At 58.2% G+C, this 14,105-nt stretch overlaps 2 protein-coding genes across 2 annotated transcripts; one reads left to right on the forward strand and one right to left on the reverse strand.

Moving 5' to 3' along the window:
- Positions 1-279: 279 nt before the first annotated feature.
- Positions 280-12,997, reverse strand: ACA1_070440 (uncharacterized protein; the record flags this gene model as incomplete). The annotated part of the gene is given in 45 exon segments (XM_004352912.1): positions 280-477; positions 582-796; positions 900-984; positions 1,093-1,183; positions 1,383-1,503; positions 1,608-1,671; positions 1,798-2,076; positions 2,180-2,445; positions 2,555-2,601; positions 2,779-3,070; positions 3,182-3,229; positions 3,299-3,438; positions 3,557-4,074; positions 4,157-4,389; positions 4,496-5,023; positions 5,102-5,494; positions 5,577-5,667; positions 5,680-5,745; positions 5,895-5,993; positions 6,091-6,209; positions 6,299-6,568; positions 6,687-6,850; positions 6,977-7,229; positions 7,309-7,522; positions 7,586-7,626; positions 7,713-7,974; positions 8,135-8,398; positions 8,502-8,575; positions 8,691-8,843; positions 8,925-9,128; positions 9,260-9,405; positions 9,532-9,886; positions 9,970-10,099; positions 10,191-10,306; positions 10,376-10,587; positions 10,690-10,907; positions 11,016-11,101; positions 11,189-11,298; positions 11,403-11,559; positions 11,704-11,853; positions 11,956-12,072; positions 12,274-12,372; positions 12,448-12,543; positions 12,660-12,704; positions 12,892-12,997. The coding sequence occupies 45 exon segments, from the start codon at positions 12,995-12,997 to the stop codon at positions 280-282; spliced, it is 7,935 nt and encodes a 2,644-aa protein (XP_004352964.1).
- Positions 12,998-13,247: 250 nt separating this feature from the next.
- Positions 13,248-13,952, forward strand: ACA1_070450 (uncharacterized protein; the record flags this gene model as incomplete). The annotated part of the gene is made up of 2 exons (XM_004352913.1): positions 13,248-13,338; positions 13,474-13,952. 2 exons carry the CDS (start codon positions 13,248-13,250, stop codon positions 13,950-13,952), a joined length of 570 nt encoding a protein of 189 aa, XP_004352965.1.
- Between the last annotated feature and the right edge of the window lie 153 nt (positions 13,953-14,105).

The following is a 14,105-nucleotide window of genomic DNA, read 5'->3' on the forward strand; positions in this document are numbered from 1 at the left end:
TATTGAAAACAAGAACCTCCTCCTTCAAATCATTGCCTATGGTCTGTATGATTTGAGCTGCAGGTTGTGTTGAGTGTGGGTTGGCCCATTCACCACACACATTCAACACCAAGCTTTGTGAGGCAAGGAATGGGAACCACCAGAGCAACTAGAGAGAAAGAGAGAGAGAGAGAGTGTGTGATGAGGTTGAGGCCTCAGCTGGTGGAACAGGTTGAACTGCATCTAAATTCGAAAGCGTTTTCTGAAAGCTGTGCGCAAAGATTGGAGACATTGGCCATCTCAGTCGTGCTTGGTGTGCTTGAAGAGGACAGGACGGCGGCCGGTGACTTCGAGGATGAGGCTCGGGTCTCGGTACAGTTCAATTAGCTCCCAGTACAATTCCTCTTCCAGCAGCAGATTGTCAAACTGGCGCGCGATGAATAAGTCCTCGCACAGCGAAATGATGAACTCCACGTTGGGCAGGTCCTCATATCGGATCTGATTGTCGTACACACACGCGCGCGCGTAAGTCGCCGTGTCGTGTGCCATGTGTGCGTGTGCATGTGCGTGTGCGGTGTGCGTGTCTGTCGCGCAAAAATTACCTTGGGCACGAGGCGCGAGAGGGACATGCGGAGGAAGCGGCCGACGGAGAGCACCACGGTGATGTAGAGGCCGATGATGCCCGTCGCCATCACCTTGCGCGTGAGCGAGTCCGTGGGCACCATGGTCGAGAGGGACACCACCTGCGGACCCTCTTCGCTGAACAGCGGTTCATCCGTCTCGCTCGACGATACATCCGGACGCGTCGCCATTGCGTCTGTGTGGTGCGCGTGGCGTGTGCCATGTGTGCGGCGTGTTGTGTGCGTCAGAGATGAGCACGACACGCGCAGTTGGGCGGCGGCGGCGGCGGAGTGACGTACGGAGATTGGACGAGGGCTGGACCTGCCGGGCTCGCCAGGCCAAGACCAGCGAGTCGACCTCCATCTCGCCGGTTGGCGTTTGCACCTGCAGCGCCCGTGTTAGGCACAAAATAGTATAGAAATAAAAAGAATAATAGCAAAAACTAAATAAATAAATAGAATAAGATAAAAATATAAATATCAATGCGCGTACCTTTTGTGTGAGGAGCTTGCGGTAGAGGGTGAGCTGCAGGCCCACGTACTGGTTGGGACTCGGAATGCTCACCGCCTCCGAGAGTGGCAGCCTGTTGGCATTGTTGAGAGCAATTCAGTATCATAGTGTCGTGTGTCGTGTGTCGTGTGTCGTGTGTCGTGTGTCGTGTGTCGTGTGTCGTGTGTCGTGTGTCGTGTGTCGTGTGTCGTGTGTCGTGTGTCGTGTGTCGTGTGTCGTGTGTCGTGTGTCGTGAAAGAGGCAGCGCGCGAGAATGACGTGAGGCACGGTACCGATAGGCGCGCGGGAAGGCCTTGGGGATGGTGACGTTCCACGACCCGGTCGCGTTGGTGGCCAGCATGCTGTAGAGCTGCGCCTTGAGCTCCGGCGTCAGCGCCCTCACAACTCGACCACCTGTTACACACCGACACATTAGACGCGCTCCCTACATTCTTCTTCCCAGCGGTATGCGTGTATGTGTCGTGTCGTGTCGTTGGTCGTGTCGTGTCGTGTCGTACTGGTGGTGGGCGACGAGGCCGGCTGATCGCGCGTGAACGAGTACGTGAAGCTCAGCTCCACCCTCTGTTCAACAACGCCCGACCGTTAAACATTTGCTTTCAATAACAACTTCAAAAAAAACGTAAAAAGGAATAAAAGATGAACAAATAAATATCATATAAATCATAAAATAAAATAAAAAGCGTGTACGTGGTCGCTCTGGAGGGAGAAGAGGAGGGTCTCGAGACTCTCGGCGGTGATCCACCAGTAGACTTCGGAGTAGGGCTGGAACGATATGAGCTGCGTGGTGGGCTGCTCGTCGTTGAGGATGAACGGGAAGAGGCCCCGCAGCCGCGCGAACTGGGCGTTGGTGGCGAACGAGACGTTGGTGGCCTGGTAGCTCCGGTAGAAGGGCTCCCAGCCCTCGATCCCCACCGTGATCGTGCTCTGGTGCACCTGGTTCACACTGTTGCCCGGCGTGTCCGATGCCTGTCGTGTTGCGTGTCGTGTCGTGTCGTGTCGTGTGTTGTGTGTCATTTGGCGTGTGTCGTGTGTGTCGTGCGTTGCGCGTGGGGCGGGGGGAATGACGTACGAGGAGGAGGAGGGGGAACCAGATGACGAGACAGAGGATGAAGAAGAGGCCCATGCCGATGAGGAGCTTGATCCAGAGGGGCTGGGCGTCGCCCGGCTTGCGCCCGCTGCGCTCGCGGTCGGCGTTGCGGCACTTGATCTCGAACAGGTCGGCGTAGAGGTCCTCGACCTTGAGCCACTCGAAGAAGTCCAGGGCCGTGCGGTGGATGGTCCAGTTCAGGATCGTCGACAGCTCGTACCCGAACGGAATCGCGCGATAGGCCATGACTGCAAGCGAAAAGTTAAAAACAATAGATGAAGTGAAGTATTTAAATATCTAAATACCTAAATATCTAAATATCTTATTTGATATAACACGTGATGCAGGCGGGCGTACAGAGCCAGTAGCGGATCTTGGAGGGGTCCTTGGAGTTGGTCAGCGCTCTGTTCGCCGCAAACAACGGATACCCAAACCTACGAACACCCCCCACTCATGTCAGCACGAGGCACACACCACACACACACACACACACCACACACACACGCACGCACGCACACACGCACACACACACCCACACAACACCGCACACATACAACACGCACACGCTGCAAAACACGTACCGGAGCTGAAGGGAGGAGAGGTAGAGGTAGAGGCACTGGAGGAGGTAGAACATGAGGAGCAGCGGGGACGAGGCGAAGCTGCGGCCGTTGGACGAGGGCAGCTGGAAGCAGAGGCCCCAGTGGTAGAGGACGACGAGCGCGTAGTGGAGGACCAGCTTGGCCCGCGTCGACTTGAGCAGGTAGATGATGCGCTCCACGATGATCAGCAGGAACTGGCCCACCAGCAGCCACACGTACTTGGACGGGATGCGGCTCTGCATGAAGATGTCCAACAGACTCGACGTCTCCACCCCTAGAGGCCGTGGTACATCGTGTGTGTGTGTGTGTGGTACGGTGTGTGTGGTGTGTGTGGTCGTGAGTGTGTTAGAATCTCAGGAATGAGAGGAATGAGAGACGGACGCACCAGTAAAGTCTTGCTGGAACAGGATGAGGTATAGGAATGACAGGAATTCTGGGGGGTTTGGAATGCGGAGAGAATGTTAGCAAAAAACAGGTGGCAAAGAAGAGCTGTGGTGCGTACGGATGAAGAGCATGGAGGTGTAGAAGTCCTTGTTGGGGCTGAACTTGGAGAAGAGGCACCGGTAGTACAGCATCACGCCGTTCCACGCGCCCTTTGCCTTATCGACCGCCCACGTGGCCCCCTCCCGCAGCGCCTCCTTCCTGCACATTCATCCACCGTCAACGTCAGGCCTGCAGCACCACACACACACACACACAACATGCAACACGCACACGCGCCACCGCACACGCACGAGACGATACAACGCGCGGCACGTACCACTCCTGGATGTGGACGCCGCCCTGGGGGGCGTCGGGCGGCAGGGTGTGCTTGAGGTCGACGGGGAGGAGGAGGGTCGAGTGGCGGCTCGACAGGATGCGCGAGCCGCGGATGCCGGTGATGGGCAGCATCGAGGACGAGCCCAGCAGGTGCGGCGGGAGGGTGGGCAGCCGGTGGTGCGCGTGGGTCTGCCGCTCGAGCGAGAGCCAGCCCATCCACTGCTTGCGCGACTTCTGCAGGCCCTTGAACTCCTGCTTCAGGTCCACCGCCAGATCCCAGTAGCCCTGTGTCACCAGACACGCCGCATTGTCAGACCAAACAACGACGACGACGATGACGATGAAGATGACGACGATAACGATGGGCGAAGGGAGATGGCGTGCCTTCATTTTCATTTGGTGTCGGTGCCAGAGGACGGCGAGGATGAGGACCACGTCCCACAGGGAGCCCTTGAGGAAGAAGCCCGTCACTTTGTAGATGCCGATCACGTACGTCAGGCCCAGCTGCGTATCGTAGGTCTGTGTGCCGACGCAACACAGGTCAGACGTTCAAAGAATGTAGTGCACGCGATTTGTTGGATTGTTGGAATTCCGTAGGTACCTGTTCGAAGCGGCAGGTTTCCAGTTCGCAGGTGGGCTGCACGGCGTACTCCTCGCCGCTGGCGGTGTAGCACACGCACAGGAACGAGAGCTGGAAGAGGAATTTGACGCACACCACCACCGACGAGTAGGCCAGCACCAGCCGCCAGTAGGTCTTGGTGGGCCGCGGGGCCGCCAGCGCCGCGTAGATGAACAGCGACACCGGATACACCACCGATAGAACCGACGCATACGCTGCAGGCACACGACACGACACGACACACGACATAACACGACACAACACGACAATTGACGATGACGATGAAGATGACGATGATGATGATGAAGGTGGTGATCGTACCGGCGTGGTTGACGACGAGGGCGAGGTAGCAGATGATGTTGGTGTTGGTCGAGACCCACTTGACCCACGAGTTGTAGGCCCGGCCCAGCTGCTGGCGCCACCACCGGGCCGAGTTGTGGACGACCGCGCTCGTGTCGTCGTCGTCCGGGAAGTCTTCGGCTGCGTCCGCCGAGGAATCAAAGGTCACGCCGGCCTTGGCCGCGCCCGCCAGCAGCTCCTCGCTCTGGGCCGAAATTTCGGTCTCGGTCTGCGACGCCGATGTCGACGTCGGCGGTACGGCCTCGTCTTCCGACGCGCACTCAGAGTCGGACGAGTCGCAAGACGACGACGCCGATGAGGTGGAGCTTTCGTCTTCGCTGCTGCTGCCGTCATCGGCCGCGGACGACGACGAAGAGTCGTCAGAATCGGAGGCCTCTTCTCCTTCGGCGCCGGCTGCGGCGGAGTCCTGTCGACGCAAGTGGTGGCGGTAGTCGTTGGCAAACAGGATCGTCTCGTCCAAGCCCCTCTCCTTCAACTTGGCATGCACGTCTGTCGATAACAAATGCATTAGCAGTGTGCGTGTGTGTGCGGTGGCGTGTGCGTATGTGTGCGGTGGCGTGTGCGTACCCTTTTCGAGGTGCTTCTCGGCCAGCCACTCGAGCAGGACCACCGTACGCTCCATGGCGGCCGCCGAGTACTCCCTGAACAGCGGGACCAGCATGCGCTTGGCCGCCGCATACCAGCCCTTGATCTTCTTCCACAGATTCTCCTGCGGCGCGGCCGCCTTCTTCTTCGGGCTCGGGCGCGTCGGTCGCCTGGCGGCCGTCGCCTGCGGGGCAAGCTTGCCGTCGCCGCCCCCGGATTCTTCGAATTCCTTCTCCTTGCCCTTGCGCGGGCTGGCCCCGCTACGCGGCCCGCGCGGGGACTCGGGCCGGGGCGAGGGCGCCTGACTGTCGATCGGACTCGCGCCCTCGCTCTGTAGAGCTGACGTCAGCTGACTCCGCAGCCGAGTTTGCTTCACTGCAGTGGAAAAAAACAAAGAGAGCGGAATGTGAGCAATGTGCGTGTGTGGTGGTGTGTGCGGCCGTGTGTGCGTGCGTACGGTGGGCCAGGCGGGTCTTGCGTGCGGTCTGCTCCTTGCGAAGGAGATCGAGCGCCTTCTGGAGCTCCTCCTGGCGGACCTCGTCTTCGGCCTGCGCGCGTACGCGCTCCCAGCCCTCGCGAATGAGCAGGTAGTCCACCACCAAGTTCATGTCGTCGAGATCGAATATCTGCATATCATATGACGCATCATGTTTGTCGTGCGTGTCGTGCGTGTCGTGCGTGTCGTGCGTGTCGTGCGTGTCGTGTGTGTCGTGTGTGTCGTGGTCAATAATTGTCAACAGCGCGGTGCAGGCAACGGGTGGATGGGGAGCCGTACGTAGCCTTGTACGGACAAGAGGCAGAAGATGACGAGGTCGGACCAGGCCGACAGCTCGCCCACCTCCATTTTCTCGAACCCGATCACCTTCGCATAGCCCTGGCATGGCCAGATGTTTGTGGGAATGTGAGCAAATGCACAACATGTAAAATGCAAGCTTATATGATGAGTGTTTCGCATCACGTCAAACATGTACCTGCGGGTCGTCGTCTTGCGGCAGCCAGGGCAGGGAGTAGAAGGCCAGGGCGGCGAGCACCAGCAGGTTGTAGGCCCTGAGCCACCACCACCACGCGTTCTGCTTCAGCAGCAACGTGCCTGACATTCCAAAGCATTAACAAAACAGTAAAAATATTAACAAAGCGGCTGACGACAGCAAACCAATGATGGTGGGAGTTGGTAGGTACCGCCGTGATAGAGGAGGGCGAGCGAGAAGATGAGGTAGCCAGCGGAGAGGAGGTCGGTGTGGACCAGGCCGACCACCATCACCACCACGAGGATGCCCCGCGAGCTGTACTGCAGGACCTGGAACTTGAGTTCGTCGTTCCAGCTGCGCGGCTTGAGGGTGAAGTCGTAGCGGAGCGGCGGGTGGGCCTCGGGGAACGGGTGGATGTGGCTGGGCACGTAGAGCAGCAGCACCGCCAGCCACAGCAGCATGAAATCGAGCAGCAGCATCTCTGCAACACATTCAAAATGTAGATTAGATATAGAACTAATAAATATAATGATAAATTTAAATGTTTCATATTTATAAATTAAATAATAAGTAAATGAGGGAAAAGGCAGCGTGTGTACCTGGGTAGGGTCGGTCGAGGCCGAGCCAGGTGGTCACCTCTTCGGCGAGCAGGTCGGGTGGCCAGACGATGTCCATGAACGGAGGGAAGCCGAGCAGCGACGCGTACTGCGCGAAGATGATGCTCGCCTGCACGGTCACGAACACGGGCAGCGCAACCACCAGACTGTCTCCGGTCACACCACACGCGCACGCACGCACGCACGCACGCACGCACGCACACACACACACGAGATGAAACATTGGAGTGGTGAGCGACCTGCGAGAGCGCTCGAGGCGGTGGCTGGCGTACGTCGAGAAGGGGAAGACCATGCTCGCGGCGAGGAGGACCAGGTAGAACCAGCTGACGGCGTCGTTGCGCACGAAGGCCACCACGAGCAGCATGAACCCGAACAGGTGCTGCCCGTGCAGCGCGAACGCGTGCGAGGCGTACCACTTGGCGTAGTTCCACACCACGGCGAACCGGAGCCGACGTCCGTGCTGCACGGTCTCCTTGTCGACCGGGAACAGCGTCAACTCCGACATGTCCTCACCACTCTCTTCGTCTGTGCGTGTGCGCGTGCGCGTGCGGTTGTCAAAAACATTCCAAGAATTCGAACGGTTTTCTGCGGATAGAGTGCGTACCGTTGTGGGAGAGGGCGGCCACGGAGTACCACTGGGCCAGCCACGACTGGCCGTAGCGCGCGATGAGGACGACCACCATGGCGCTGAGGCCGCTGATGACTCCGCCTATCTGGCCGTCCTCGTGCGCCCGGTCGAAGCCGAACCACGACGGATTCCCGCCCGACACGTCATCAAACGACGGGAAGAAGAACACCAGCTGCGCCAGCACCACCGCCTGTGTGTGTGTGTGTGTGTGTTAATCGCTTGAATGGGCTTGAGGGCCACAGAGACGTGGTACCTGCGAGTAGATCAACGAGACGAAGGTCACCACGTGGTACACTGTACGCAGAAACGAGCAGAGTGAGACACGGCGATGAGACACGATAGCACACATGACACACACACGACACACGACACACACACACCGGTGGCGGTCCAGCTGAGGGAGTCGGAACGGCAGCGTGCGCCCCACTTGATGAAGATGAGGGAGACGACGGCGAGCACGAGGAAGCCCGAGCGGATGACCGTCACGAAGGTGCAGCCGATGATGGCCAGCACCCACACCGCCGCCGACCGGCCGTGGAGCATGACCAGCCGCCGCACGCCGGCCACCAGCCCCTCCCACCAGGCTAGCACCTTCACCCCCTCCTCCCGCTCATTCTCCTCCCCGATCAGCGAGCCCAGCGTCTACACATCGACAACAATGATGAGTTTCATACCGTCGTGTGTCGTGTGGTCGTGTGTGTCGTGTGTGTCGTGTGTGTCGTGTGTGTCGTGTGTGTCGTGTGTGTCGTGTGTGTCGTGTGTGTCATGTGTGTCGTGTGTGTCGTGTGTGTCGTGTTGTTACCTTGGTCCAGTGCTCGCCGTTGAACATGCGGAGCTGGAAGACGGAGAGGACGAGCACGATGGCGTTGGGCAGGAGGGCTACAAAGAGCTTGGTCGGGTACTGCTCGAAGCCGAGGTCCTTGAGGCCCAGCGGGAGGAAGTCGTCGGGGTAGACGTCGTCGATGATCTCCGCCAGGTCGTCGAACTGGTACAGGTACCGACACGCCAGCGCTCCGCCGGCGAAGAACACCAGAAACGGCCACATGCGCCGCACGTAGACTCGACCCTGGTCGTGGATGTGTGCGCAGCCAATTTAATATATTATTACAATATATATCACTCCATATTACCACATATATGTGGTAATATATGTGAAAACGGGGGCATACCGGTGCCTTGGTCTGGAAGTGGACGATGATGCAGGCAAAGATGAAAGTAACGTAGAGCACGTTGATCATGTTGGCTGTACATTATGACCATTACGACACACGACACGCAACATCTTTTGGTTAACATGCAAAGAAGAAGAAGAAGAAGGAAGAAGAAGGAGAGTTGTGATTGGGGGTGGTGGTGGATACCCGGGGTGAGGAGGGCCAGCAGGAGGATGCCGAGGTAGGAGAACGACAGGAAGTAGCGCACCACCATGGTGTACCCGAACACGATGAGCGTGTACACGTGCCGGTTCAGGTGAGTACGCAGCCCGCGAAGCGTCCCGTCTCCGTATTTCCTCACTGTGTGCGTGTGCGGTGGCGCGTGTGCGTGTTAGTGAGCGTGTTGACGAGAGAGAGAGAGAGAGAGGAGAGTGTGGGTACGTTGGTCGGGCGTGGGCTTCTTGAAGAGGAAGCCACGGGTCGAGACCTTGTTGAGTTCGTTTTGGGCCACGGAGAAGCCGAGGATGGCCATGTGCCACCCGAACCCAGCCCACACGTTCGGGAAGTGTTGAAATCCGATCAGACTCGTCAGCGACGAATCCTCCGGCAGCCACGGCAGCTGCCACACGTAGAGCGCCAGCAATACTAAAAGAAATATATCGAGACACACACACACACACACAACACACACAACACACACAACACACACACACACGGCCACGGATCTCAGCATTATGTGCCGAAACACACTTACAGTTGAGGCAGAGGCAGCGTACCGGCTTGGCAGTAGAGCACGAGCAGCACCCAGAAGCGGGTGGCGAGCTTCTGCCAGAGGACGAAGACGATGAAGATGGCCATGTAGCCGCCGTTGAAGACCGACACCTCCATGAGCGAGCAGATCCACAACCCGCACAACGCGAACCTGTGTCATCACAACAGCACCAATAAAATGATAAAATATTCAACAAAATATTTCACTCGAAAACGAATAAATATTAAAATAGATAAAATGATGGAATGTGGAATGTGTGGAATGAACGTGGCGTACTTGTGGGATTCGTGGAGGAGAATCTGCCAGACGAGGTTGAGCAGGGCCAGCATGGACTGCTTGACGGTGGCCGTGACCAGCTTGACCACGTGCCAGAACTCGGCGGCCTTGTCCCGCAGGTGCTTGCGCCCGTCGGCGGGCTCGTCCATGAAGCTGGCCGACTCGGCGCCGTTCCCGCGGCCGTGCATGGGCGGCTCCCGATTGTAATCGTCGTCATCGTCGTCCGTCAGGCCCGTGTGTCGATGCGCGCGCTCGTTTTGCTCTTCGTCTCCTCCGTGACCGACGACGTCGTCAGCAAAGCGTGGGACCCGGCTCTCCTTGCGCGAAGGCGCCGACGAAGACGCGCCGTAGTTTGCTGTGAACGATTAGATCGATGAGTGTCGTGTCGTGTCGCGTCGTGTTGTGTCGTGTCGTGTGCTGGCAGGGGGGGGGGCATACGCTCAGAGCCGGACTCGGCGGCCAAGAGCGCGGCGGTCTCCTCGACGGAGGGCAGGTGCTGAAGGAGTCCGCCGGGACCCGGTCGGCCCACGAACCACGAGTAGTACGCTTGCTTTTTCATCACGCCCACCTGTGCGTGCGGTGTGTGCGGTGTGCGGTGCGTGTGTGCGATCGCGGACCATGTCAGCATCACCCAAAAGGCTGGCGGGCGGCGGGCGTACCATGGCCCACTTGCGATAGAGCGTGAAGAGGCGCCAGTACACGGCCAGCCCCAGGGCGAGCGCCCACTGCAGTCCGATCCGCACGAACGGCAGCTCGTACTCCACAAGTCCCATCCCTGACCCAGAAATGGTGACGATGACGTCAGCACCGCGACCTTAAGGGGCTGCTTGAGAGGGGGTAGTACCGGAGAGGCTGCGGGCCTGGGGGAAGTCGAAGGGGATGTTCCACACGTACTGGGCCGACGACACGGCGATGACGTAGAGGAGGGTGGGCAGCGTGCCGAAGACGACGTAGCGCGGCGGCAGCAACGCGCCGGCCATCGCCAGCACCAGGATGACCAGCGAGAACAGGTTCACGTTAGCCACGCTCACGAACAGCATCGCAGCCAGTAGGCCCCTATTTGTGTGTCACCACAGACGCACCGCACGCACCGCGCCGCACACACATGAATGTCAGTGAGGTGTGCGAGGCGGGATCGAGTTGAACGCCGCGACGTACCGCCATCCGTGTTGGGCGAGCCATTTGGCGACGATACGCGTGGTGTGCTCCTTTTCGGCTCCACGGCCCCGGCCTCGGCCCCGGCGGGAGAACACGGCCAGCATTGAGGTCGACGCCGTGATCGACGGCTGCGGCGCGGGCACCTCCTCGCCGCTGGCCAAATGCTGCATTTGCTTGCGGGCCTTGTACAGACTCCGCGCACGCGAATACCGACAGACCTAATGTTTTAAACATTCCACCAGGGCGAACCACATTCCTTTGATCAATAGAATGTACATTTACCACAGCAAAGGAGGGAGGGTTGTAAATACCCAAAAATAGAGAACGATGAGGGCGGCCAAGCCGACCACGGCTTGCCAGAGCGACGTTCCGAGGTCGCTCCAATTGGTGAGCTGTTCCCAGTGGTACAAACCTGGAAATGACGCCGCAGTCAGGCGTGTGCAGAATAATAATAATAATAATAATAAATACAACAAATAGCATGAGAGACGGACGGTACCGAGGAGGTTGGTGAGGTGCGTCGGCGTGTGGTCGCGAATATAGCGGAACTGGTAGGCGTAGATGATGCCCAGGTGGCTCATGCTCAGCAACAGCAACGCCGGCCACAGCCTGCACCACCGCACACACGCACACACCACCATTACTGCACGATGCACAACACACGACACACACGACGACACGACACGCGCCAAGACGCAAAAGGAGAAGTGTACGCTTGGAAGAGGCGGGGAAGTGATGCCGAGTAGGCAAGGCCGAGGAGGCCGAGGACGTAGAAGAAGAGGTAGGGCAGGCCCAGCACCGACGGCACGGAGAGACCCACCACCGCGGCCACCAGAAACGTCGGGTAGCAATAGTAGTGCAGCGGCCACACTGTCATCCACCACACACGCGCGCACGCCAATGCGAGTTAGGAGTCGACACAATCAACGACATGACACACACGACACACATGACACACATGACACACATGACACACCGCACGACACGACACACACGACACATCATGGTCGGTACCGAGTTCTTCGGTTGGCTGGGTGGTGGGGCGTCGCGTCCAGGCGCGAAGCAGCACCGTCAGGGAGAGGAGGAAGACGATCGGGTCGGGCGCGATCTGCCGGATGTTGTTGAGAATGATGTGGTCCTTCACGTAGTCCACCCTCTGCCAGCCTGCGCGCGTTCCGCGTGTGTTGTGTGTGTGTGTGTGTGTCGTGTGTTGTGTGTGTCGTGTGTGTGTGGGTCAGCTTGTGAAGGCAAGGCGCATGTTGAAACTGGCGAAAGCATTCGTGCCTGCGTAGTGGAGCAGCTCCTCGACCCACCCGTACTGTCGCAGCCAACCGTCTTCGCCGTCGCCCTCTTCCAGCCACATGCTCAAGAACACAGCGTGCCCTGCAACCAACCAATCGTCAATCAATCAATCATTAGTCAATCCCTCAATCAATCCCCAATCAGACACTGCGGCCAGTGTGGTAAATGGTGGGCGGCGCGAGTCCCAGTTGCTGTTGGTTGATTGCAGCGTCGTCGCGGCTACCGACACACACCCCCCACTTGCATGCGAGCAAGGGCGGTGGGTGGGCGGTGGGGGCGTACCGAGCACGGCAAAGCCGGAGACCAGGCAGACGACCCGCACGATCCAACTGCACACGCGCTCTGCACGACCATCAGACACGTCCATCAGCGGGTCGGTCGCTGACGAGAGGAGGACAAGGAAGAAGAAGAAGAAGACGACGAAGAAAGACTTGTAGAAGAGATGACGTCACGTACGTCGGACGGTGGAGAGCGAGTGCTCGGCGCAGGCGAGAAGAAGCGCGCACGCCAACAGATACGCGCCCGACACCATGCTCGTACGCACGGCTCCGCCTGTACACGTGTGGAGCGTGGAGCGTAAGAGAAGAGCATCGCGCCGAGAGCAGGAAAATGGCGAAGAGATTATATTTTTTGTTTTTTTGAAAAGAAAAAAAGTGGGTAGAGCGTACCGAGGGCGAGGGCGAGCGGAAGGGCGATGCTCCCCAGCAGGGTGTCTGTGGCAACCACATACAACACAACAATTAATTATTACTTATTGTAATTATTATTGTGGTCTTCTTTTGATTATTAATAATAATTTTACTGTTTATTTGGCTGTGATCATCTCGCGCTCGTGTAAAATCCAGGTTGTCAGCACGTAAATAAATAAAAACAATGATGAAAGCTCAAAATCAGGCGCACCGATGAGCCAGGGAGCGGAGAGCCATGGCGGGCGGGGCGGATGCGGGGCGGCCCCGTCTTCTTCAGCGCCGCCGGGTCCCGGCGAGCGTGGTTCGACCCTCTCCATCTCTCCTCAAGTGATCTGTTGCGTGCGTGTGGTGCGTGCTGTCCAACGTTCTTGTGTTGGCGGCTTGTTGTTCGGGCGCCCGGGAGTTCGACCAGGTTGCTGTTGCTCCCCCTCCGCGCCAACTGGAATTAAAACAAAAATAAGCAGAAAATGAAAAACCGTTCATGCACGACACGACATCACTTGTGGTTGGCTCGAAGAACTGCGGTATCCGCGTTTGCAGGACACCCACAAGAAGACAAGGTAAAAGATGAGTACGCTCAGGAGAGGCGAAGATGGAGAGGAGGGTCGGTTCTACCTCTGCACACGCAACGGCGAATTCAAAAAGACCCGCTGGACTGGTGCACCTTCCCTTTCGATCTTTTATCTCCCCCCCCTTCGTTCTTTATTATTCTTCTTTATATTTATTCTCTTACTTTATTTCCTATTTTATTTAATTTTTTGTTTTAATCGTTAATTTATTTTATGTATTCCAGAGGGAGGTGTGGAGCGAACGCGGGGCGAGTTGGACGCAGCGCTCCGGCGATACAAGCAGCTGGCCAAGGCCCTGCGCGAATGTGAGGCACGACGCGAGGAGACGCGCAACGCGCTGGTGGCGCGCGACGCCGCGCTCAAGGCGTCCGAGGCCCGGCTCGAGGACATGCTCCAGCGCACCGTCGACGCGCTGGTCCTCATCCACGAGCGCGACGAGAAGCGGAAACCGAGGCAGCAGCCACAGCCTGTCAAGGAGAGCGAAGCGACGAACATGAACACGACGACGCCGGTGGAGGAGAAGGTGGAGCTGATCATGAAGACGATCGTGGGGCCGCTGTTGGACGGCGTGGGCACCACCAAGACGAACACGAACGTGCGAAAGACCGCAGCGGTAAAGCCCGTCAAGGTCAAGCGATCGCGCCCCTCCAAGGCCAAGCAGCAGCAGCAACAACAACAGGTGGCGGAGCCCGTTGCATCGTGAGCATGTAGTAATATCCCTACGCACAAAGATTCGTCTTCTTGCGTCTCGTGTAGAAGCGTGAGAGCAAGGCTTTGCTTCGTGCGACTGGTCCAACGGGGCTCGTCAAGAAGATGCGCACTCTCTACTTCGTCTTAATCCTCAGGGAGGAAGCCA

The sequence above is a fragment of the Acanthamoeba castellanii genome (assembly GCF_000313135.1).
Source record: "Acanthamoeba castellanii str. Neff unplaced genomic scaffold scf7180000084603, whole genome shotgun sequence".
NCBI lineage: Eukaryota > Discosea > Longamoebia > Acanthamoebidae > Acanthamoeba > Acanthamoeba castellanii.